At 37.6% G+C, this 26,161-nt stretch overlaps 1 protein-coding gene and 1 long non-coding RNA gene across 6 annotated transcripts in view; one reads left to right on the forward strand and one right to left on the reverse strand.

Annotated features, from left to right (window-relative positions):
* Positions 1–12,971, reverse strand: LOC149118431 (uncharacterized). Its single transcript, XR_016209193.1, has 2 exons — positions 12,907–12,971; positions 1–431 (listed from the first exon to the last, which is right to left on the reverse strand). It is a non-coding gene; the product is annotated as an uncharacterized LOC149118431 (long non-coding RNA).
* The window catches only part of LOC110066213 (QRFP-like peptide receptor), an 18,682-nt gene continuing 3,820 nt past the window's right edge, over positions 11,300–26,161 (forward strand). The window contains exons 1-3 of one of the 5 annotated variants that reach the window (XM_020773421.2): positions 11,300–11,398; positions 18,288–18,389; positions 21,633–21,702. In XM_020773421.2, the coding sequence (XP_020629080.2) occupies positions 21,672–21,702 (31 nt within the window). In that variant the 5' untranslated portion in view covers positions 11,300–11,398; positions 18,288–18,389; positions 21,633–21,671. Of the gene's footprint in view, positions 11,399–18,042; positions 18,208–18,287; positions 18,390–18,775; positions 19,199–21,632; positions 21,703–26,161 lie in introns of those variants that run through there. The other 4 variants (XM_020773419.2, XM_089296070.1, XM_089296066.1 and 1 more) reach the window with 4 other exon arrangements.

Genomic DNA, 26,161 nt, shown 5'->3' on the forward strand with positions numbered 1-26,161 from the left:
TTTAGAAAGTTACATTTAATTTTTTTTTTCTTGTCTCACTTTAAAACGTACAGTTACATATCAGCTGTGATACCTTTTCGTTAAATAAAAATGTTTCTTTGGGTCGCCGAAACAAAAACAATATTTTTATCAGAATTGATAACTCTTTGAGCCAAAGATGTTTATGAGCTGCTGAGTAGATAAAAAGATAAGGATATCTGTCACAAGGACGCTTAATGTAGCTCTAAATCGATTACAGAATCGATGGGGATTCACTGAAATGGGTAACACCTACCTGTGTAGTTTTCAGACATGTGGACTTCGAGTATTTCCTTTTCAGATTGCTTGTTCTCGTTCAAATAACCACAACATCAGCCCAAACTGATTGGATTTATATAGTCGGCGTCGACGTGATAAAGGCAATCTTGATACGTGTGACAGTAAGTACTTAGCTGTCAACGAAATGAGAAAACATAAGTGTTTTTGGCAGTAAAGGAAAAATATGAAAAGTAATCAAATTGGGCGGATTGCATCAGCTGTTACTGACTACAATAGGTAATGTTGCGCCTTTAATAAAATTTTGTCAAACTGAAATAATGTAACTGCCAGTTGAAACACGCAAGATACCGATTTGAATGGTGTAGCATTAATTGCTACTTTTTACAAGCCTGTAGTGGACTGTTCATTTACAAAGATTAATTAAGTAACGTGGGAAAGTTTCCACTCTTTGTAAAGCGAGCTTCATTATATCGAAAAAAAAAACTAAATTAATCATTGTTAATAGACTGTAGGCAAATTTTTAGGGATTAAGGCATAGGGACAAAACACATCGACTAGAAAATTATTTCCCTTCAATGGTTATCTATTTTTGTAATAATTTCACAACTCCTCCGGCTGTTTTTTTTCTTCTTTCTACAAAATATCATTATGTCAATACTACTTTAGTTAAAAAAGAGCATTTCTAGAAAAATAGATGATATCTCGCACGGAAAATTCAAAATAGTATTTTTTTTTGTTTTTTGTTTTGCGTCGTCACCAATTGCAAAGAAACGAATCACGTTTTGATTTAATGTAAATTAAGGATTGTGATACCTATCTCTCCGATGAAAATTTTTCAAAAAAAAGGCAAATTTTAGAAAATTAGAATGAAAATTCAAGATTTAAGTATCGTGAAGTACTAGTTTTTGCTTTGCATAGGGAAAAATGTCAGAGAAAATATTTAATTGAAGAAAGCTTTTATGCACCAGAACAATTAAGAACTAAGTAGATTCTAATTGAAAACGTTGAAATGCACTAAAGAGGGTCTTTGTGTTGGAAATCTAATGCAATTCCCTTTAATTTGTTCATTCTAAGTATCACTTTAAGACAGCGAGTGAGGATGCAAAATAATGACACCTTCTGACCATCGACCCTTAGCTTGGGTCAACATTTATTGACTCTTTCTTTGAAAAGTAAAGGCTAAACCGGAAAATTACCCTTGCGATCCGAATAATTTCGTTTTGTCCAAGAAATGTTACCAGAGAAATGAGTGTTTTCTACAGCTTAATTGCATTTGTACTTCTGGGGGGCGTCACTAATACATTACACTTACTTATGGAAATCCACAGAGAAAGAAGAAAAATGATTGGAATTGTCGACGGCAGCAGAAGAATTTGCAATAGTTGCACCATTCTTATGAAACATGGTCACTTGGATCTGTACTGATTTAATGAGTACAGATACAAGTTAGAAATCACATTTACGTTATTAACAAAGCCGCAAAAAGAACATTGTTTATGTCCCGACTGTTATTAAGCACGCGCTTCTTTAACGATGACGCAAATACTGCTAGTTTGATTATGCACTGAGAAGAAAGCGCTTCCTTTGTCAATTAAAGCAAACTGCAGAGATTGCGTGTACGTGAAATTTAACACAAAAAGCACTTGGTCTAGAAGCTCAAAAGAAAACCAGGGCAGTGGATATTGGTTGTGTTTAGCATGAGTCAAGTTTCGTCTTTTGGACAATTCCTTCATAATGAGAAAGTATGCATTATAGATATGCTGCGGTGTTAACCATTCAAAATATACTTTAAAGAAAACGTAAATTATTTTGCAGCAAATCTGTTATTCACGACTTTTGAAACCTTTGTTTTATATGATTATTCGACAGAGCCAAAAATGCTCAAGTTGAACTTTTTCTTGTTTTCTTTTTCTGCCGTAAACCAGTATAACCTCTCGCAAATTATAGCATTTTGCACCTGTTTTACTTATTCCTTTTCTGTGCACAAAATGTTTTCGGTATATTTGTCCTTTGCTCTTAAATATGGTACCAGTATGATGTAGGCTTAGCCCCGTGACTGGTTTACCTCGTTAGCTAAAATTGTAACATGATGCAAATTGAACACAGGGAATTTAAGAAAACATTAAATTTTCACATAATTTAGAGAGGAAAAATGCTTAAACGGATGCTATTGACAAAAATCGTAACAGTTGAATAAAACAATGATCACAAGCAAACCATTTTTTTTTATTACGGACAGTATGTTCCCCAAAATTTAAGCCAGAAAGTACATATTTCGACTCTCGAAAGTACCAATCCACTTTTTTTAAAAAATAGAATATTTCTGTATAATCCTTTAGTTCGGTATATTAACTTAAGTTTTTTCAACCTGCCATTTTCAACCATGAAGCTAACCGCAGCCAAGCACAAAGTAGCGTTTAGTACGGTTTAGTTATGGCAAGAAAATAACCCAATCCTGTAGATGATCAATATGTATTGACTTACGTATACCTTTAACTTCACCAATACGACAATGGCAAAAATTTAAAACACATATTTCTGAAGCTTTGGTAGTATACTTTACAACAAAACCTCAGCGAGATAGACCAGCAGCTGGATTGAGTTTTTGTTGTGACATTCTAGAAGCATACAACTCATGAAAAGCTAAGTTTAGAAAGCACGTTTCCCATTATAAACCCGCGTGGGTGTCAAATTATACGGGCAAAAGTTAAAGAGTAATGCACCTGTTCCAACCGTTAAAACAGCATGACGCCCGGCGCCATTTCACACAAGAAATGCTTAATTGAGTCAACCCGATAGTCCACTTCTCGGGGTTTAGATCTGTTTTCGTTACCTGCACTGCAAATGAATCTTAAATAAAAAATCGTTCGATCGAGAAGAAAGCCATACCGACCTTACAGTGAACAATTAAGAACCAGAAAATATTGTGAAGGCCCCTCGTATAGGTGACAAATTTCATCTGATTATGAGGCGGACAACGAAGAGGAATACACCATAAGTGTTTCACTGAAGGCCGGATGTATCTCTGACGAGGAACGGATTTTTAAACAACGCCCGGTATTGTTGAACCGTATTTGTCGAATATAATGCAGTGAAACTTCTTCCGCCGGGATGTCTCGATATGTTTATTGAAGGAAGTTTCGTTGCACGTACCCTGTACCGTGACTGAAGTGTCAAGTGTATGCACTGAAGGTGCTTATATAAACAGTGGGTTATCTTTGCAGGATGTTGCGCCTTTTTATAAATTATCGAATTTCGAGGGTTAAAAGTTCTCAGGGGTCTTTTATCGTCAAAGTTCACAGTGTGACAAGAAACAATTAAAGGAGATCGATGAAACAAAAAGAGCTTTCACCCAATTTCTTTGTTAACTGACGAACGGTGAAAAGAAACCCGACAACCTCAGCTGCGTTTAATCGGCTGATCTACAAATGTACCTCCTGACATCAGACCAGCTTGCAGGAAATCATGGTAGTTGTATTCACCGTTGCCGAGTCTTGGACTTGTTTTGCTGAATACCCTTCCATAATTTCCTAATATTAACAGCCATACCTTCCGTCCTCATGATATGTACTTGTATACATTTTCTTTATTTCAAGAGTAGTTCATTTGAACTTTGTCAAAAACGTCTTCAAAAACTGTAAAATATGTTATAGACCGTTATACGACTAAACCATTTTGATATGAAGTAAATTCTGTTATTATCACTTTTTTCTACAAGATGTATGTAAAGTTCAAAGTTGACAAAATTTCGTACAGAACCATATTATCTCAGTCGACATAACAGATATTGCAACCGTTATGATATGGTGCTTTTATAACAATCGATAAGCAGCAAAACACTGAGATATTCCGATTTGTGAACAGAAAAACAAAGATGGCTGGCTAACGATTTAGGGGTTAAAGTGACGAGCCAGGATGGGTTGTGTCAAAGGGCAGCTTCAGAAACTTTCACGTAGCGCATACAGTGCATGTAGTATAAATTTGACCATACCCGGTTCCCACTTGGTATCTATTATGTAAGACCAGATATACGGTCGTGCAATTTCCTTAAATTCCTTACGAGCAAAATAAATGTCCTGATGACACGGTATTTAAAGCTCTTTAGATCACAGGTTGTTTCGAATTATTTCCTTCCGTGAACTAAACGGTCCTCAACATCTTGAACAGGTGAAAGAAACTGAGTCACTGCTAGACAATAACGAATAGGACTAAATACGAATTTCACAACACTCATAAAATGATCCATGATCGGAAATACAGAATTCAAACTCAATAGCAGATGTCTTAGACGAATGTGTTACTTACATTTCCCTTTTTCTCTCAAAAGTAGTATAATTCCCATTTGTGTCCACTCTGGTGAGAAACATTACAATACTCCTTAAAAGAAATACTTAGACTGATATGTTTTTGTCGTGATTTATTTTGTGGCGAGGCGATTGACGTACTGAAAACCCAAAGGGGTATTCGTTTCAAACCTTCGAAATGTAATCAACATATTTTGGCTTGATTGCTTATTATAAATGAAAATTAAAATAATGAAAACGCGACCTACAGGGGCTAAAAATAGCAGGAATTTAATGAACTGTTTTCCTGTGTTATAAAGAAAGAAGGATTATGGTGAAGGCCAACAAAATACGTTATGAAATTAAACAGGAACGTGACCGGCAAGTGAATGCCCAAGAAAGAATTCGTTTGTTGAGCCTAGAGATTTCACCTGAAAGCCGGTAAACAATTTAAGTGATTGACACTTGATAACGTTTATACAAGCGACAAGACAAAAACACTTTCAGATGCGCCGTTTCTTATAGATCTTTCTCGATCTAAAATTTCTTGCATTTATAAGACAGTTTTCTGTAGTAGCAACGATGCAACCTTTTCAGGGTTCATTCTAAAGTAGAAACCACCTTACATATTTGGAAAGAAAGCAGTTGGTGTCACATTTTTGGAAAACAATTCGAGATATCAGTAATGTGTATTTTATGGAGTTTCTTCTGATATGCATCAAACAGAAAGCCCATAAATCATGTTATGGAGACATTGGGTCTCCCAGAAAAGTTTCAACCAAGGTCGGCGGTTTAAACGAATGATTAGTCATAATTTGCGCTTAATGTATGTATGTACCATTGAATTGAAAAGGAGAGTAAAGTTAATGAGGACAATGCCGACAAACAGAATCGATACCACTTGATAAAATGAGAGGAGGAAATATGCAAATCGATTTTCGTGATCCTGGTGCTGCACTTGATGTGAAGGACAATAAAATCTTGGTTCTGACCGGTGATCGATATCAAATTACTTTTTACCCTTAGCGGTCAACTGTTAGTTGCATCCATATTGAATGGATTAGCCAGGTAAATTACACAAAGTATGACATATTGAATAATATAGCCATTTGCGGTGCTGGTGGCGAGATCGGGAACGTTTGACTGTAAATTGAAACAAGCGGTGGAAATGGGTAGCGTATGAGCAATTACCTTGACGTTATGGCTTTCGTGCTGTTGGGCATGTTACGTAACTATGATTCAATGCCTTAATGCTCTTAGTTTTTTTCTTATTCTCACATTTATTTCTTCCTTACGGCTGAAACTTCCAACATAGGTCGACTATTTACGTCGATGAATGCATGTGAAAAAAGAACTCAGTACAAGTACCCTTTTCCCTAGCCAAAAATATGGATTATTTTCAAAAGCTTAAGATAATTGTCAACACAAAATTATTTTCATGAGCTGAGCATCATCCCCATATCAATCACACATTTCAGAAGTTACGCACAAGGATTCAATAAGAACACTTCTCGGAAATCCTAATTTAAGCTCTAATGGTCATAATACTGCTTACTGCATAGGCGTTCTTCTATATTTTCGCTCCCACAACTAGCTCTTCTACTGAAATTTTGTACATTTTTTCACATATAGGTAGTCGTATAATACTTAACTCTCTGTGGCTGGAGGTTTGCGTTAAGAGGAAAAGCCTCATCTACTGCCTAGTACTAAAAAGACCTCTAAAAATGTAGCTTGTAATCAATACCTTAGAACACAAGACTGAATAAATCTTCTGGTCTTTTCTTATCGTCTTTCCTTTCCTTGCCCTTCAAAGCGGTCCGCAGTTTTTTCGTCAATGCTAACATTCAGTATTTCAAATGTTACAAAACACGGCGAAATTGACGAAAGGTCGTGAAAAACACTACGAAATCGCTTCACCCCCACGCCGCTCCTGCTTATGACCTTTTAATTACGTCGTACTTATATTTTTGGTTGTTGTGTCTTCAGTTATCTATTCATCACTATGTGAAGTGTACACGTCAAACAAGGTGCTCAGCTAATTCTTTTAATGCGTTTAAAATCAGGCACTGCGTAACGTTTCACATGTAAACCATTATACACAAAACTACGAAGTTTAAAAACGGTGAGTTTTGCACGACAGACTTTCTTTATTTCAGCTAGCAAAGGTTCCATGCTGCGATATGATAGTTATTCTTTCAGTGCAGTTGCTCATATGAAAATTATCACAACTCCCGGCGATGGACTGAAAGTAATCAGTGTTAATCGAGTCGACGTTCGAAACGGCTGACGAAGAAAGTCTTTTATTAAAATGTTCCAGCTTTTCACTGCCGTTTACTTACTTTTTGCAACTGTTTATAATAGCACTTTTCTTACCTATACAAAATAAAAGGACATAATAGAAAACAAAAATAAATAAATAAAACGAAAGATGTGCCCATAACTGGCGACGAGGATTGCTGCTGCATTTCCTACATCAACAACTCGCTGTAATGACTGTCTTGGTATAATTTCGGCTCGAATGGCTAAGAGAAATTTATTTCTTAACATGAGTGTTTTGATCATTGAAAAGCACATACGATCAGCGTGCAGCAGGTAAAATGAGGTGCTGCGTGTTCACCCGTCACGAACATATGCCTGCAATTTGAAGAGAATGCCGTAATTTCCGTCAACGATTAATGAAAATGCTTAAAATTTTGAGCGATTTAAGTTCAGTACCGAGCAGTTGATCACAAGTAAACATAACGATCGTCGATCGATTTACATTAACGGTGACAATGAAGAGACCCTGGCCTCACGTAATTTAAAATCAGAATTTTGCGGCATGTACGAAGCTTGTCTGATTGAGTTCAAGTAACGCCTTTAAGAATGAACTGAAAAGAAACGAAAGAAAGCGACACGTTAGTTGATACCTGACAGCGACCCTTCAATAAATCGTCTAAGATATGAGGTTCATTCAGGCTTCGCCAGTCTCAGGTATCATGAAACGGAGCAAACACAGGAGTTTGCCGGGCAACTTGAAAAATTCATGTTGTGCTGTTGACGATAAGCACTGGTATTTGATACAAAGTACATGTGCCGTTTCGCAAAAAATCTGTAGAAGCACATGAGGTTAGTGGCTGACAGACAAATTTTACCTTTGAAGGAGCACATAGCCAATTTGTTGTGAACAATTCTCAGTTTCCATGGTGATATTTATCAATTAGACCCGTAGCCCGCAAGGGCTACGGGTCAATAGCCCGTGAGGCGAAGCCGAATGGACTATTGACCCGTGGCCCTTGAGGGCGAAGGGTCTAATTGTTTTAGTATCACCCAACTAGTCGGACAGAAAAGGCAATAACAAAGTTAGCAAATGCAAGTTGAAGAAATATTTATTTGGGAATAAAACAAAAGAAAGCGTCACGTTCGATTGCGCCAATTTCGCTACTCGAGGACAATTACTAATAGTCCTCTAGTAGCGTAGCCAATCAAAATGCAGGATTTGCATTAGTCCACTAGTTGGGTGATACTAAATGGTGTTATTAAGAGCGCGGGAGATTTTCTGAAGAAAATGCAGATCCAAGCACAATAAGTAATAACATAGGCGGGCGCATCAATAGTAGTTCAAACTAGCGTCATAACGACATAACGACACAAGAAGGACGTATGTTGGCAGTGTGAACATCCTGACGTAACGACATAATAGCAACATAACGACATAAACATAACCACATAAGGAAAAAACTGATCTTTTCCTTACGTCCCTATGTCTATGCCGTTATGACGCTATTTTTCTGTTAAAACAAGTGTGGACATCGTAGACATAACAGCATAACAAAGAACCAATCAGAGCAGCGCAAGAATTATCGAACCCTGAGTTCTGATCTTCGTTCCAGGCATTATAACTTACACCCAAATTTGCAGTAACTTCAGCTTGGTGTTATCAATGATCAACGCAATTCATACAGAGATTTTTGGGTACAATAAAGAAAGGTACAATGTAGATTTTTTTTGTCAATATTTTTACCTGTTTGAGCAACCACGCTTTCAGACTGCGTCAACAATTACAACATGGAGATTTGCCTATTTCCAAAATGGCGGCGACTGACAAGTTTTACCTGAAATGTTCTCGATCGCCCAAACGAAGCCCTCTGCCGAGGTTGTGGTACTGGCCGTGTGCTCTCCTACTTTTTTCACATACTTTATATTCAAGAGTTTTCCTTTCAACTGAAACTCAGATAAAGTTGTAAGTGTTCTGCGCTTACTGTAGGGCCTACCTAATTTTTTCAGCGTTGTCTGACCGTTGCTAGTAAACTTGTAAAGAGGCCCGTGGCTGCGTTTTGTTATGAAGGAAAAATACACGGCAACACGTTACATGCAACCGTGAAGTTTTCCGGCTAACGAAGCCGCAAAACAAAACAAATACAGCATATCGATGTAATTTGCCCATAAATTCAAGAGCCTTTCGCGTAATCCTGCTTCTATTGCGTGTATAATCATACGTGCCCGAAGTTAAGGATTACTGAGCTTCCCATGTGCTCCGCATGCATAATGTTGCATACTTTCAAATTGATGGCTTGATTAAACGCAAGCAGTAAAATGTGGGATAAGTGTACACAATAAATTTATTTTGTCATTACGATTGTGATTACTTGAATTAACATTTACCACAACGTAATAATAATCAAATATCCGATTTTTTTTTGACTGAATTATGATGAGAATATTGTTTTAGTAACACTATATTGACAATCCAAAACCTTAGATAACAACCCTAATCTTCTGAAGACGGTAATCTGTCCTGGTTGGCGAATTTAAAGGTCGTCACAGTTTTCCTTCAATAGCAAGAACAGACTAGAAGACGCCTGATTTCAAAGGCTTCGTTAGTTGACACTGCCGGCGTCAAAGGAGCCTTTTAGGTCAGTCAAGTGACACTGCTAAGTGCTAAAAGTATATCAAACCTTTTCATTTGAAGAGAAAAACAACGAAATTAACCTAATTATGCATTCTTTTTAACAGAGTTATTATAATGTTTCATCTAATCAGCCTTAAGAAGGGAACCTATTACAGTAGGCAGCCTAGACTGATTAGGAGAACAGAATCGAAGCCGACCGACCAACTGCGAGGAACTCTATTTCGACAGCTATATCACTGCACGAAACATATCGCATCAGTTGAACTGTGCAAGCAGTTTGCAAACGCTTAAATACATTTTCCAGTAAGTGCAGCTCAGTCCCATCACTCGCGCCGTCTAGTAGATATCTCGTTCTCAATCTTCGCCTTCGTTGTTTTACATACAATCTCGTTGTAGGTCAATTTACCAAGAGAAACGGCAAATTTTCGGGTCCGGCACAAGACGAAGTTCTTTGGTCATTGCCACTAAATTTCTGTTGGGGCGCTTTGGCTTAGGTTCAAAAACCTTTCGTGTACCGCACTGCGGTACCGCACTGTTTACAAACTTATCAGTTATCCTCCCTTGATTATGCTTTCTTGACAGAACATATAAACCCATTTCATATATAATCTGGTTCAATGTGACGTTATCTGAGCGGCTTTTTTGGTGTTTCAGTATACTTGCGGTTCTTTCACAAAACCTTGATTCGGGTACGCGACAAGTTTCTAAGAATTTTAAGGAGTAGACAATCCCTTCCGGCTACTTTTCGAATTCGTCACTACAAATCTGCTTATTATAAGCTGTTCTTCAGATCCTTAACAATGGCAGCTGGCGTTAAGACTGATAGGCCTACACTTCCTACAGTCATTGCCCTTGATAGGTTATCTATCGCCTCCAAACGAACGAAATAACTTCCTACCCCTATATTTTGACAGTTCTGTAAATTTGCGTCATCCATAGAAAATAATTATAGTGCGGAAAACAGGAAATAGAACGGAGAGTCTTGAAAAAGCTATGCTGAAAATTTGGTTACAGACGTGGTCCCGTAAAAACAACAACGCTTAGTTATGTTTCTTAAATATTGAGGACGTTTGCTTGTTTGTATAATAACATTTCCTGTGTACAAGAGCGGAAAGTTAGTTTGATAGCGTTTTAAGCCAAGAGCAGCTGAGACCCTGTACATACAAGGTTGCGAGGCGCCACAAAAACTGCGAATGTCAGAGCTAGTCAGAATGAAAAACGAATAATAATAGTCTAGTCTTAAACGAGGAAAATTGTGTGAGAGAGTGATTGTAAAAGCATCCAAATTACGACGCCTCGGATGTAATTTAATTTTGATCTGGTCTTGGCACATATCTCTGTGGTGTAGGGCGTATCTTTATTATCCCTATACATACTTACGCACGTGAGTACTCTTCGATCATATGCACGCATATGCACAGTAAATCATCAACTTGTTTGTTACAACTCTGTCGACTTATCCTCCTGCTCCGCATGAGCGTGCAGTGCCCATGGTTTGAAGTTAAAAAAAGTTCCTTTTCACTACTGAGTATGTGAGTGAGAAACATTTTTCCTCTGTTCACTGCATCCCTTACTGACATGTACAAAATGACAAGAACAATGAACTAATCGCGGCGTTTGCACAGATGCACGTTTAACCCAGTCCAGGTATGATAAGTTCTGTAGTTGGGTATAACCTACGAAGAGGTTATCAGGGTAATTAGTAAAAGTTTCACTTTGCTCACAGTAATAATGGGTTTTATTGTCAAATTGAGTAGGATTAATGATACGAATTCACCATATCAGCACGGGTTACAAAGTAATATAAATGTATAGCATTTTACAATTTGTTTGGCAAAGATTTTCCTGTTCGTTTTTACGCAGAACCTGACGTTTGAAACATGAATTCGGGGCATCTAGATCTAACAAGTTCCAGAACGCTGTGCAAAGGTTGACTCTGTCGTTACTTTATACGACCCACATTTAGGTACGGTTTGAAATCCCTTACTTATTTATTGGTCATGTGACTCAGCTAAAAATTCGTTGAAAGGTAAACATGCATGCCCTGTAATTTGAACCCACATAACTCCCTTATAATCCAATTTTTCATTCTTTGAAAAGACAATACCATAGAAAGGAACATGTTATTACACAAGGAAACGGTGCTCGGTCAAATTCTACCTTGACTCACCTGTAAAAATGTTGGCTTATTTGAGCAAATGTCCATCGCGTGTGGACCAAAGGGTAAGTCTTAATTTGCTACAGAATCTTGCCAAGGCTCTATTTATCTTTTGCAATGAATGTAGGAGTGGCCATCTTAGAAAAAATGCTTGGCAAGTTTTCCTAAACTAATCATAACAGTGGACACTTGATTAGTGAAGGCAATTCACTGTGATGTTCCTATTCTAATGAGGAGCAATCAAAGGTAACTTAGAGTTGAATGTAGCGATGTTTATTGTACACAATTGGTCCTGGGTGGTGATAAGATCAGAAGGAACCCAAGTGGCTTCATACAGACTTCAGATTAAGGGCTTATTCAAATACTTTTCTAAGTAGATATTATTTGGCTCTTAACCGTTTACGTAAACTAAAGCATTACGTAAAAGCATTAACAGTGAGATTACCTGAATGCATAGTCACGTATCAATTTAATGAGCAAAAGCTGTTGTATGACTAACAAGTTTAGTTATTGTTTTTAACCAGAATGAGATTTCAAATTTTCAAATGTAAATCGTAACCACTGGTATGAAAACGATATTTAGCCCTTTGGACCACTTATTTTACATTTAGATCAATGTGACAGCAAAAAGACCTTTCCCGTTTTCTTAATAATGAATTTCTCTCGTAGATAACGACCACTACATACAGCACTTCTCCTTTTAAAAGCCGGCGAAATTGAGCGTCTTGTGAAAGTGATTCATTTTCACCGCCATATCTAAATCTTTTGACGGAAAGTTTCGCTATCTTTTCATTAAAATAATTCATTTGCCATTCCGGAAGTGACAACTAAACTTCTTAACATTATGCATATTAAAGCGACAGTCGTTTTGTTGATGTCAAGGTAATTTACTGTATTTAGAAAAAAAAAGAAGGAGTTGGCATTATGTGCGAACAGTCATGACGATTATGAACATTTCACTTGCCCACTCTTGTCTTAGTAGCCATAAAACTAGCAGCGTCTCCGCGATCTGTTCGCGAGTGTGATTTCATCATCTTGTTCTAGTTTGGTTTAAGGGTGGACCATTAAAATATCGATGAGATTTGCATGAAATTTATCTGCGCGATGTTCTTTTACCGCCTTTCAGTCATGCAGGAATTGTTTGTCTGACATGGAGATTAGTCTAAGGCTAAAATCACGAGAAGCTAAGGCATTAAGATAAGAAAGTTCACCACGACCTTGAAACCGAATGTGGTCATGTGATCTGTCAACGAGCACACCGGGCCAAAAAAAAGTCTTATGAACAAAGCGATTATTACACGTTTACTATACTGTACCTTTTAAACATTTCACAGCTGAACTGATGCTCTCAAAATTAACTGCTTTTCCATGTTCTTGAAATAAACCTAATAGGTATAAGAGGCATAGAAAAAGGTAAATTAGATTTGTTGACAGCCCTAATTTTGCGGTTATTCTTTTTGTAATAAGGGAAAGGCACCCGGATGTACATACATAGCACTTCTCCCTTCTACGTTAGTGGGGAGAAGCATTGCGTGACGCCTCAAATAACAGCGGTGAAGGAGAAAAAGGTGTGCAAGGAGCTTGAACAATTTTGAAGACATGCCGGGCGGCTTACTAGAATTAATCATGAATCTTGAAATTAGTTATATAATATATTTATATAAAATCTTAATGCTGCAGTCCTTAAAGCACGATCCTCATTTGCGACGCAAGCATAAGCATAAGCGCAAACATAAGGAACTTATGCGTTAGTGGTAAAGGCTGCGATAAAAGCATAAGCATAAGCCTTCTGCTTCTGCGTAGGCTTATGTTGTTATGTCGCTGTCATGTCCAGCGAGGACATGATCGGCATAAGCATAGAGTGCTCGCTAATTGGCTGAAAATCTTTCGCTTATCCTTACTTAGGCTTATGCCAGCCATGTCCCCACTTGACATAACAGCGACATAAGCATAAGCATAAGCAGAAACATAAGAAAAATGCAAGGTTTTGATATTCTTATGCTTACGCCTATGTCCGGCCGTCCCCACTAGCGCATAATCATTTTTTATCCTCGTGCTTATGTTTATGCTTACGCTTATGCTTGCGTCGCAAATGAGGACCGGGCGTAAAGGTGCAGTGGAGCTTTGTAAAGGATTCAAAATATTATAAATAAGACAGTTATTACGTTCGTGTAAAGGCAAAGCTTTCAGCTCATTCTGATTTTATTACCACTAAATAGACTTCATTCACTGATCTAGATTTAGTGGTTTAACAAAGTTTCAGCCGGGACAAATAAAGGACGTCGACGATTTGATTACCGAATTTGGTCCGATCCTGCTGCGAAAAAAAGTCAGTAGTGCACGCTCGTGGTAAAAGACTCCCCACGTTAGCCTCAGTTGTAAGCTAGTGCCAGTCTAATACCGAGAATACGAAAACTGGTCTATTGCGTTTTGACTCTTAGTGATAACCGCTCTGATACAAATTAGTAGTTACACTTGTTACTCATAGACTAAGAATACAAAACTAAGTTACGTGGTGTCTTGATATCAGTTGACGGAAACATGTTCAAAAGCTAGCTTCAGAGTCTTGAATGTGGTAAACGAAGAAAACCTTTTAGTTAATTAAATCGATTATTTACACGCCTCGTAGTTTTACTGATTATCAATGGCCACAATACACTTGTTATGCTTCGAATTAACATGACATTTCGATGAAAATTAACTATACCTGAAGCGATGAATTCATAAAGGATTTATCCTTCTGCGCATGTGCGGCAATTTGATTTCTGATCCGACGGAACAGTTTTCAAAGTTGATATTTGCGAGGAAAATCCTTCTCCGTCGACCTTGTGAGGCGTGTGAAAATAGTAACACCGATATTGAAGAACTGTTAGGTAATCTATGAAAGATTTAAACGGCATATTTTGTGTTTTAAGTGGAATCCGAGGAGAAATTGGTGTCAATCGTCGTGGCAATCTGTATCAAGACGCACATGCACTTTACAGTGACAACTGCCTTTAAAGAAAGTATAATTTTTCGGCGACAATCGCGATTCAGACGTTCTGGCGTGCCAGGTTGGCGATTGGTTAATTACATGTACTTCTCGTGACGCATCATCGATTCCTTCGCAGAGGCTGAGGAGTACGATCTCTCTAATTTACTAGTGAACTAATAAGATAAGAACTTGTTTTCTTCAAGATATTGATCCTGAACGCGCCCATTAAACTTTGAAAGGACGGTTCAAATTCGTCTGAAATGCGATCACGATGGGATTTACAGATGTCATGAACAGACTTCTGATTAATCCTTGCAGATTAATGGACATGCTAGCTTGCTTAGATAGACATGATCAAGCCCAAGGACGGGAGGGTAGGACCGGTAAGAAAGGAGGGGTGGGGGACATGTCACCTCGACAGAACTGTAAGATATGGTACTGGTGTGTTTCATTGTAAAGCGACAGTTTGAGTGGCTGTAGTGGACTTAATGCAGATTAGTGATTTCCGGAAATCAGCTGCAGAGACTAAAATCTCAGTTTAGCCTCTTTTTCGAAAGCACGATAATTAGGATAGAAGGTACAAGCCTAAAAGTACTAGAGACTCTCACGAGACATGACCCAAAGCCTTGTAGTGGTCAAATGCATTGGAACTGGATTAATACGGACTACGGATTAAAAGGCAGAACTTTTTCTCTGCCATCAGGCTTGACTTAACGTTTGAGTGACAACTTAGTCTTCCTGACGTCCCTATTGTTAGTTCGCTGCATAGCAGAGATTTCAATACTAAATGAGAACTTAAACTCAATTTGCTATTCTTAATTAAGTCCACATCTAAGATAGCACCATAGGTAACTGACACGGCTTACTTAACCCCCTAGCTATACGTTTGGAGGTTCTCAGCAAGAAACAAAATACCCAAGCTTATTTTAGCCATCTGACGCCCCTCCCAGAGTGCTTTAGCGCTCTGTAAAATTCAGACAGTCACCACCGTGCTCTTCTAGTGGTTTTCCAGCGATTTCTGAAACGGTACCCCCAGACCTCTGAACCAGCATCACTTTGTGTTTCTGACAAGATTGCTGTACAGAACGGAAGCTAGCATTTAATACTTAATCGCTTTAGCAATTCAAATCTGTTGACCTTTTAAGTTAACAAAGGAAATAAATCATCCTTATTGCTTTCACTTGATAACCTTTGTCGGATATAGATTGGAAAAGGTAAAATATATGTGATGGTCGCGCCGAAGTCAAACGAGGTTGACCAATTAGACAGTATCTTTAATACCAAATCCGGTTCGGTCCTGCGCTAATTTCGCCGGGATTTCGGCTTTAATGAAACTTTTAATAATTTGAAAAACGCGACATGAACTTGGGCTTGATAAGATGTCACTGCTTTGATTAAACAGAAATCTTGTTTTTACAGCTTTGCATTCCATTAGGGTTACATTTCTAAAAATGGAATATGTACGTGTCCATGTGAAAGCCTTGGGTACATTCCACACCCAAACTGCTGTTTATTCAGGAAGACTATCTACATAGACGGAGTAATTTTTAAAGAATTTGCATGTCGTGATACACGAAATGCGACAGCCCTGCCAAAGGAAGCCGCGTGGCGCTTGGAAGGTCATAACGATGCAAACCGATAGTCCCAAGGCTAAAGTTCAAGATGGTGGGTTTTAAAGCTCACGCATCTTAGAGATTGGATTGTTTAATTGTTTAATTGCATTATCACGTAGAAAATTCTTTCTTCATCTTCGAACATATACAGGTCAATAATCATCCCTCGAATATGTCCCCTAGCACACAGAACATTGTTAGTAGCTGATATTGATTGCCGGCACGAATTTCCAAACATTAAGGGTGAAAATTGGTTCCCCGTTTGAATTAGCCTGTATTATCGTTAGGAAAACTTCAAGTTCCTTTGCTTTGCAATCGCATAACAGTTCGAGAAAGATTAAAGATCACCTAATTCAGAACTTCGTTGTGAAAAATTTCCAGCATCCGAGACGAGACCGCAATCTGTGCCGAACACACGAGTCAGGGTACGTGACTAATTTAGGTCAGATCACCTCATCCAACACCGCCACGTTGGGAACGAAAAATTCAAATGTGGGCTTAACATCAGGGTGCGAATCAATCAGCGAAGGTCAAGCTACATCGTTCATCACGAAAACTTGGAACACATGTGAAGTATGAAACCGTTTCATGTATGTTTCATATTGGCTTCAACGAGGAAACCAGGCCAGGAAGAGCAGGCAATGTTAAACACCTAATCAAGAGATCTTCACTTATACGATCAGAAAAGGGGATCAAAAGTAATTCATTCCTCTGTTGTTGTTGTTTTTTTTTTTTAATTCCAGTCGTGGTGTCAAACTACAGAATTAACCTTTTTCTTCTGAGCCAGTCAATGAACATTACTTGTAATCATTGAAATGGTTTGAATTTGCGGAAAATGAAGCGAACGTAATCTCAGCCTCGCAGGTTTCTCCGCATGTCATGTAGCCAGCCTAATAATCTTGTTAATATACCGTTTGACAACATCCTTTACTAGCGGTCTTGTCTTTCATTGATTTTACCCACCTTTAAGGAGCCAAGTGAGCGAAACGTGCACTTTAAAATTGACAAAGGCACTCTGACAGATTTGTCACTAAGTTCTTTTTTTTTATCCACAAGCGGGAATCTTCTTAGCTGCTTAATGAATTACAAAACATCCGTATCTAATCCAAAAGATTACGAAATTACTCCGATAACGTACGGATACATGTCCGATGTTTTCGTCACGTACTTACTTAATGTCTGCACGTGTGATACGATTTACCAAACATGGCCGACAGAGATCTAGATAAATCCTTGGAACATTTATAGTCAGTTGTTGTAACCGGAAAAGGAGGTTGGATGTCAACCAGTGTTTTTCTTTTACAAATTCAGTTGAGCCCGACATACTCGACCATTAAAATATCTCATGACCAGGCGAACAAGTAGATGAGATACATGCACAAAAACAAACGATAGAGGTTTACAGTCGTCGACATTTCCTGTGATATAACAAATATCTTTATGGTCAAAAAATATTCCTTTTATTCCTTTTCAGTGGATTCCCATAACCTTAACTTTTGCAGTCAATATTGTTCGGTGTTTTCATAGAGATATATCGACACTGAAGTACGTCATACGGAAGCCAACAAATATAAGTCATGTCTTAGTCAGCAAAATAAATACCAGTTGTCAAGGGGAAGCCGAACACTTTATTTCCTGGCAAATCCACAAGTGTTTGTTTCAGAACACTAAAGTGCACTTCTTTACTGATTTCGAACCGATTAGATGTTCATGTTAGGTTAACAATTCTTCAAGCTGGTATGTACTTGATGGTCTTCCGGACTTTCAATTACATATGCTCGGAATTCGTTATCGTGACCTCGATATATGTTGACTGATTGAAATGATATGGCCCATAAACCAGCACGCAACCAAGTGCACTTTATGGTCACTAGGAAGGTAATATTATACACTTCTCTCAGCACGCCTAAGACGCTATTCTGTGGTGAAATCGATAAAGCCAGATTGGCAGATCATGTTGTGAAAAGAGCTTAGTCCTCGCTGGAATACACTTTAATCCCTACAGAGAAGACTTGTAATACGGAGTAGTGGTGAGACTGTAATAACAATCGCGAAACGAACGCACTTCACTGTTGAAGAGGCTTTACCTTGGCTTTGTTATCCTGTTTAGATTTCCCAGGGAACGGAGTAACTTGCGTCACAGAGCGACGACACACAGGGTGTTCTTGCCATCATCGCCGCCTGTTACGTCTCTCACGAACACAGGCCGAAGGTTAGGTTATATTTTAATCATTTTCTTAACGTTACCACAGCAGTGAAAAAAGTTGTCATTTTAGGCTACAACACAGCTCCAAAATGAGCTTTCCAAAAGAGAGCTGCTGCGTTAGCCGATCACGGAGCAAGGAAGGAAATAAGGCGTACACAACCACTTGAAGGACGAAAGCTATGTTGAGCTCGTTATAGATCTTATCAATGTCGTCTCAGTAAAAGTCGTATCTTTTGGTTTAATTGCCCATCAATTGTCTTTACAAGTCTGTAATATTGCTACGTGCTTCAACTGACAAATTTGGTCGCATGCCTGTTTTTATTCGTTAACTACGGATGCCTCGTTGAAAAGCGGAATTTCAAGTTCGGTTTCGTAAAAGTATGCCACTCGATGTTTTGGATCAACGTCAAATTTTTCATTGAAATCGATGTCTCTCAAGCGTTGTCAACAGACTGCAAAACATTATTCCGTATTCACCTTATTCCAACAAATATCACTCTTTCTTTTATGTTTGTCTTGTCAATTGGAACCGAAACCTTTACGTAATTGTCCTCATAGCCGTCTGCGTAATTTGGCGGTGAAACACAAAGGGAAATAGAATCGTGCCCTCGACTGAACTCAGGTGAATTTTTCACCGTAAAATCGTAGGATCATGTTTCGTGGCAAATAATCAATTAGTGGGCCGCTAAGACAAAATTGTTACAAGTAAGGCATGTATATTGCTTTGGTCAAAGGACTGTCATTTTTAACTCTGATTCTTGGCTTGTTCGCTTGTACTTGTCATAGAAAACAAGTCTACATGTGAGGTGAATCAGGTCAGATTTCTTGCAATGACTCCTGTTCATGAGAGCATTTTGTCATGTCTCATACGAAGACGAAAAATGAAAGCGGCATCATTAGTGCTGCATCGATTACAGAGTGTGTAGCTATACCTCCATAAAGTTCATATTTATACCGCAATGAAGTTTCCTACTCAGGATGCTCTATTGTTGACCCAGGGATGTCTTGATGTGACATAGTGTGGAGTAGACATAGTTCATTGCAATCCACCGCCTTAGAAGGGTAGTGCGCCAAAAATTACACTGTAAAACTGAATTTGTCAACGTATGAGACTGACTCTGAAAATATATGCTGCTTTGTTTGAGACAAAGCTTGGATAATATCCCATAACAAGATTAGTTGTGTCTGCCAATTATGCCATGACTCTATGAATCACCCACTGTTGTAAATAATGAGGGAACTTTGAATCCAGAAACACATGTATCCACAGCCTTTGCAACGATTTATCACACCAAGACAGGTTCCTAAAAACTGAATGCTGCGTTAAACACGCAGTAACATTTATTTTGTGCCCTCCAGAAGCAGTGTTATGTAAACCTAGAAAACAAAACTTAGCCTTTTGAGTATTCAGTGAGTTAATTAACGACAAACATTTTACACAAGAGGCACTAGTTTGCAAGTGAGTATTTTGACGTTGATCGATCGATCCATGTCTGTCATTCTTATTTTATTATTAAGACTCCATATGGTTAATATACAGGCCTAATCCCTTGATACTCTATTCTGTAGACAAAATTATCTGTGAATTATTCAGTGAATGAAAAGTGTGCATTTCGTTTTTCGCTATAAGCTCTTTCTATTAAATTCTGTAAGTACCCAACACAGAACCTCTATGAATCATCTCGTAGTAATAGTCTCTTGAAATTGTCCAGTATCACAGATGTTTTTAGCAATGATGTAAACAACCCTAATTGACTTTAACCCTTTTGAAAAATAGAGCCCAAAGCACAAAAAAGCTCAGTCCTTTAGTTGAAAAATATCGACACAGCAAAGAGATAATACGATCCATGATCCAGTGAACAAATCGCGGGATCATGCCATATGGTAAATAAATAACTAGTTGGTCTTTTCAAAGAATAGGATCACTACAAATGGGGCATAAATATTTTTTTACTCAAAGAAATGCAATTTTTGACTCTGATTCAGTATTGCCTTGCACGGCAGCACTTTTCATAGAAGACAAGTCCATAAACCGGGCGAGTCAGGTTCAACTTCTTGCAATTTTCTTGCAGTATGAATACTTTTCATCTGAGCATTTTTTTCACGTCTGATATGAAGACGACATTATTTAATTATCAAGCTATTTAACCGTCACTTTATTAAGTTCCTATTTACACTGTGAAGTTTCCTGTTCCAGATCCTTTATTGTTGACCCAAACAATGTTTTGACATGGCATAATATGGAGTAGTCTATAACTTAATTTCAATAGGCCGCTTTAGGAGAAGAGTGGAATGCCAAATAGTGTACTGTAAAAGTTAAATTGGAAATATATACTGCATTGTTTAAAAGCTCTTATGACACAAAGCCGGGATAATATCCCGTAACAAGATTAGCTGCGTCTGTCAATTAAGCGGTGATTTTATGAATCACTATGTGTTGTCAGTAATGAGGGAATTTTGAATCCCAAACAATGTTTACCAACAAGTTTTATTATTTACCTCACCATGCAAGACAATTTCGTAATTAGATGCTGCATTAAACGCACAGTAACACTTATTCTTTGCTTTCAAGAGGTAATGACATGTTAGCCTGAAAAGACAAAACCTAGTCTTTCCACCATTTAGCGAGTTAATTAACGATAAACATTTTACACAAGAAATGCTAGTTTGCAAGTGAGCACTTTTGACGTTGATCGACCGATCAATTTCTGACATTCACATTTTATCACTAAGACTCCGTGTAGTAAATATACAAGTTTAATCCCTTGATCCTCCATTCTCTCGACAATTATCTGTGAATTACTCAATGGAACATGTGCATTTCGGTTTTTGGCCAAACGCTCTTCATATCAAAGTCTGTTAGTACCTGACTCAGGACCTTTATGAGTCATCTAAAAATGAAATAGCAATAGTATCCCGAAATTGTCTAGTAATACCACAGAGGTTTTTAGCAATGATGTAAACAAGCCTAATTGCTTTCTAATTCTTTTGTAAAATAGCGTCCACAACACAAAAAAAATCCTTTAGCTGAAAAGAACAACACCACAATAAAGTAATAACGTTGATGGCACTCGGAAACAAATAAATTAGTACATTCCGAATCCTTTTTTGGAGGTCACAAAACCATTGAAGCGCTGGTCATTTTTTAAGTTACCGCCGTAAAATTAGAACATAAGTGACCACTTAACATTTATGAATGTCCTCTGGGTTATGAAAATACGTGACGCACTGCACTGCTTATTCTTGCAGAGTAAAAGCTGAATTACAACGTCCGCACATACCACAAAGATGGCAAATTCATCAATATTGCTAAACGAAGGTAGGTTATGATCACGATATTAAGAAACAAATTGGAAATCTCTATTACTCAACACGATCAAACTAGCTCAAGCCTGATAGTTGGCTCGCCGTTTTCATCATCAGTGCCAGTTTGAACGTTTCAAGCAGGCTATATGTGTGCAAATTACTACACTTCAGATGTAATAAAGGCTATTTCCATTGAGGCAAAGCATTAATTAACCCTTATTAACAGTGGAAACAACTAAACTCGCTTATCTGATGACTGCGGTGTTAGCTTTGTTAAAGTGGATTTAAGCACGAACGGAAATGGATGCATAAATAACCCATACTTTATGCATCTTGAACCTTAGTAAGGAAACTGAACTAAACCTCGCTTTCGTGGTTCTATTGAATGTTGCCCTACATTAGATGCACTTTAAAAAATAAGAACGCTACAAATATACAACTACAATTCAGATAGAGGAATTTTAAGCATTACGAAAACAATGTTTCATAATTCAACTTAATTTCGAGTATTTGTGGCCAGTAGGACGTCTACGGAATAGACGGGATTTGTACTAGCGCTACAGTTTGTTTTCTGACGCTAACGTTCTCCGAATTATAGTGCAGTGCCGTTCTCTTCTTCCTCAACATGGACTGTGAGACAATCTTGTCGATATGACAATGAGAGAATTTTTCAAAATTAAATAAATCGGTCTATCCCAGCTCACATCGGCGTTGACTCCAAATGTGGTCTGATTCCTATTATTCTTCGTTCAGAGTATAGAGACTTCAAATAAAAGCTATTCGGAAGAATAACAAAAAATTACGAACACTGCGAATTATTCCGACAACTATGCGGGGCTGTTCATTATCGATTCATTATCGATACGTGACAATTAGTTCTTTGCCTGCTAGCATGATGTTGGCAAAATCCATTGAAATCAAAATGTAATGGATATCTTTATAGCCATTAGCCAGTGAATTTAATATCAGTTGCCTTTCATTGACAAATTACACTTTTTTAGAGATTAATTTCTGATAAATGATGAGGGTTGAGCCTGTGAGGTATCCAAAATAGCTTTTATGAAGCGTGTCAGGGGTCGTTTCGGTGTTGGTTGAAATTGTCACCTGCGTGGTAACGAAAAAATACCTTCGCGTATTATTTGTATATGCACTAGTGGACATCAACATTGAGGATTTGAAAAGTTTCCAGAATGCTGTACAGAAAGATTAACTATGCAATCATGTAAAGCTATGACTACATTTATTCCAACGTTTTTTTTTTTTTTTTCTTTTTTCATCCTTTCTTTGTGGAAACGATTATCAATGAAGAGTGTATTTTTATAATCCTTCTGAAGTGGGCCCGTAAGTTTTTCCATTGATATTAAGTATCATTAAGAACTGAAGGGTCCTATATTTCTGTAGTGAATAACTTGATTGTCAGGTAATTCAAAGATTTTTGTGTGTTTGCCAAGTGAATGTTTTCTGAATCTGTCTTCCGCGTCGAGAAATCTGTTAGCTGATCTCGCCCAGGTGGAAACTTCTAATGTTTGTCAAGTTTGATTAAAACCTTAACAAATATACAGAGATTTCATTAGATTACCGGTTTAAAGCTCAACAAATTGCGTGCATCATTGCCAACCTTGCTTCCTTACTAAAGATGCAAATTACGAAAAAGATTGATTAATCTATTGTTGTATATTGGTCAGTTCAGCCAGTTAATCTAACTTGAGAAATGTATAATTAATTAGTTCTTGGACTCAATGAAAATGATCTTTGCAAAATAAATGACGCTGAATTTGTGACTATAAGTTTAAGATAAGAGGGTGAATTATTTTTGTCAAACTGTAAGCGTTCTTCAAATGGTCGACACAACAATTTAAATGATCATAGCCAGTAAACATGTAACTACCATACGGTTTGTCATCTTAAGTGGCCAATACTTAATATCATAATCACGTATGCGTTACGTGCTGTTTAGGTTAGCCTCGATGTTCAGAATTTGAGACACACGATATTATGATTTTTTAGTTACCACAATCACACTTGTGTATAAGCGATATTTAGCCCTTAGTATATCCTTAAATAAAAAGTATTCCTCAGACCGTTTTCACTTTTAAATCAGTGTAAACTGATAGTTATCTCAACATTTCATAGCCTCTTCCTGCGTTAATGAATTTGCAAGAAGTTATGCTAAAAGATACTGAGAGACTAAGGATGCTTAGGTTAAAAATAATAAGAATATTTAAACAGGGAGCCCACAGGAAGCCCCCTTTTTAACACACGTGTCTTCAGAATATCACGAGACCTGTATCACGAGACAGTGCGAGAAGGTAACACCCCTTCATCATTCATACAACGCTATGACAATTTTTGAATAGAAGACGAAACCTAAAAATATATAAATAATGGGTATTTTTCAAGAAAACCGTATTGAGCCGAACAGTTTTTTTAACAAGCCTTTACGTGCACGTATCGTGCTCATTAATTACACTAAGACACTCCCAGTCATCACCAATGTAAAGTCGTTCAATAGATGGTCGCGTGCTAGCTAGCAATCGGTCAATTTTCTTGCTTCCAAGTCACGCAACCAAGCTACAGAACTTTCCCTTAAGAATAATCAGTTCAGTCCTTTGGGCACAACATAAATTTCTAACATTGGCCTGTCAGTGCTTAAGTCAAGCAGGTTAGTCCACCATTGCTTTAAGAGTGTTTACCTAAGCTCACGTCTTACTATTATTACTTCATGATTATTATATATACCATCAGGGGTAATACTCTGGGCCTTATTTCGGAACACATAACTCGGTAATACAGGATTAAGACTCTCCGTGTAAGAGAAGGAAGAAATACCAGATTTTAACAATGACTATTTGATTAGTTGGTATGACTGAAAACTTGAATAAAGCTGTAGTAATCTCAAAGGATTAACGGCGAATTTAGTTTAACCTTTTAGCACGCACTTTGAACAACTTAGCCGGATAATGTCCGGGATTAATCGGTGGTTGCACGTGATGTAATCTCCCTCTCCAATCATCCCCTTTCCCTCGTTTTGAACCCTCTATAAGAGAGATAGATATGGAAAGGAATCTGCTGCATTTTGAACTAGTCCTAATCAAGAGGTTAATTTCAAATCTGCGATACCACACATGTCACAGTTGAGGCCTTTCCCAGCCGATCGCAATTAGAAATTTTAAACTTACTGCTGTTAAACAATTTTTCTTGAGCCTTGTTAATACTTCGATACAAATAGTCTATGAAATGTTTTACTACCTACAAGAAAAGCATTTCACCAAAATGTGTTAATGAACAATTATTTCACGAGCGCGAGTTGGATATGAGATGGTAGATAGCGCGAGTGGAATAATTATTTTGTAAAAACGCTCCAAAACTGTAGAAATCTAATCTAAAATATAAGTAAGAACGCCCATACGTGAACGCTTACCATATCTGTAGATCATGGTACAATGGCTCTTAACTCATGATGGCTAAGCCAATGAAAACCCCCGAATTGCGTTATCCAATGATCCGGTTTTTAATAATACGTAACATGGTATTTGAGGATGTATTTTACCGAGTTTTGATACCAGGGCGACAACTAGAAACATTTCCTGGGGAATCCTATTTTCATGAAATGTAAGATGAATCCGGATATTAATAAAATAGATCTTTTGAAAATATTCTGGCAAGTTTTCACCATTAACGAATTCCTCGTAATGTCGCTCAGTTTCCCCTCACGTACTTGATACGCATACCCTAATAATTCAACCATTCCCAGTAAAGAATGAAAACGACATTTGTACAACGAGAAACCGGTTTTCAGATCTGACGTCTAAAGTTCTCTAGGTACCTCCTTCTGACTGCGGGCAATGCAAAACATACTTAAAGGATTGGTTTTCAGGAAAAATGTTTATTAAACGGTTTACAATATTAACGACTCTAATTTGTATAAGAATAGATTATACTAACACCGTCGTTCAGAATTTATTGCACAAACTGTTTATGAAACCTTATGAAACCTGTTTATTCTCAACTTGTGGGATAGCCTAGGAATGCATAACATCTGAATATTCCCTTACCCTAAGTGGAAACAACAGTACCCTTGTACGTAAGGGCTGCAGGGCGTAAATGCATGAACTACCAAAAAATACATCCCATTAACCTTCTTAGTTAATTTCCTACCGTAACACTTGTTGATGTAGTTATATTGAAATGAAAGCCAACCGTCAAAGTTCATTCAACGTGACGTAGACTTCATTAAAAATCATGTTAGAGCGCGCATCTCTACTTTACCTAAGTCTACAACTCGCAAATAACATGTTCTGTGCCTAAATTCTTTTCACCGATAAGATCTCCTTTTAAGTGTTTTGTTATTATGTTTATTGGTTTCAACTTAAGATAAGGATACCTCGTTGACCTATAAAGGAGGCTCTTAAATGGCGTCAAAACTAAAGAACGTTTATTTAAACTGACCATACGGAGAGAGATTCTATGGT

Source organism: Orbicella faveolata, unplaced genomic scaffold, assembly GCF_042242905.1.
Source record: "Orbicella faveolata isolate gen_17 unplaced genomic scaffold, um_ofav_v1 contig_1, whole genome shotgun sequence".
In the NCBI taxonomy this organism is placed as follows: Eukaryota; Metazoa; Cnidaria; class Anthozoa; order Scleractinia; family Merulinidae; genus Orbicella; species Orbicella faveolata.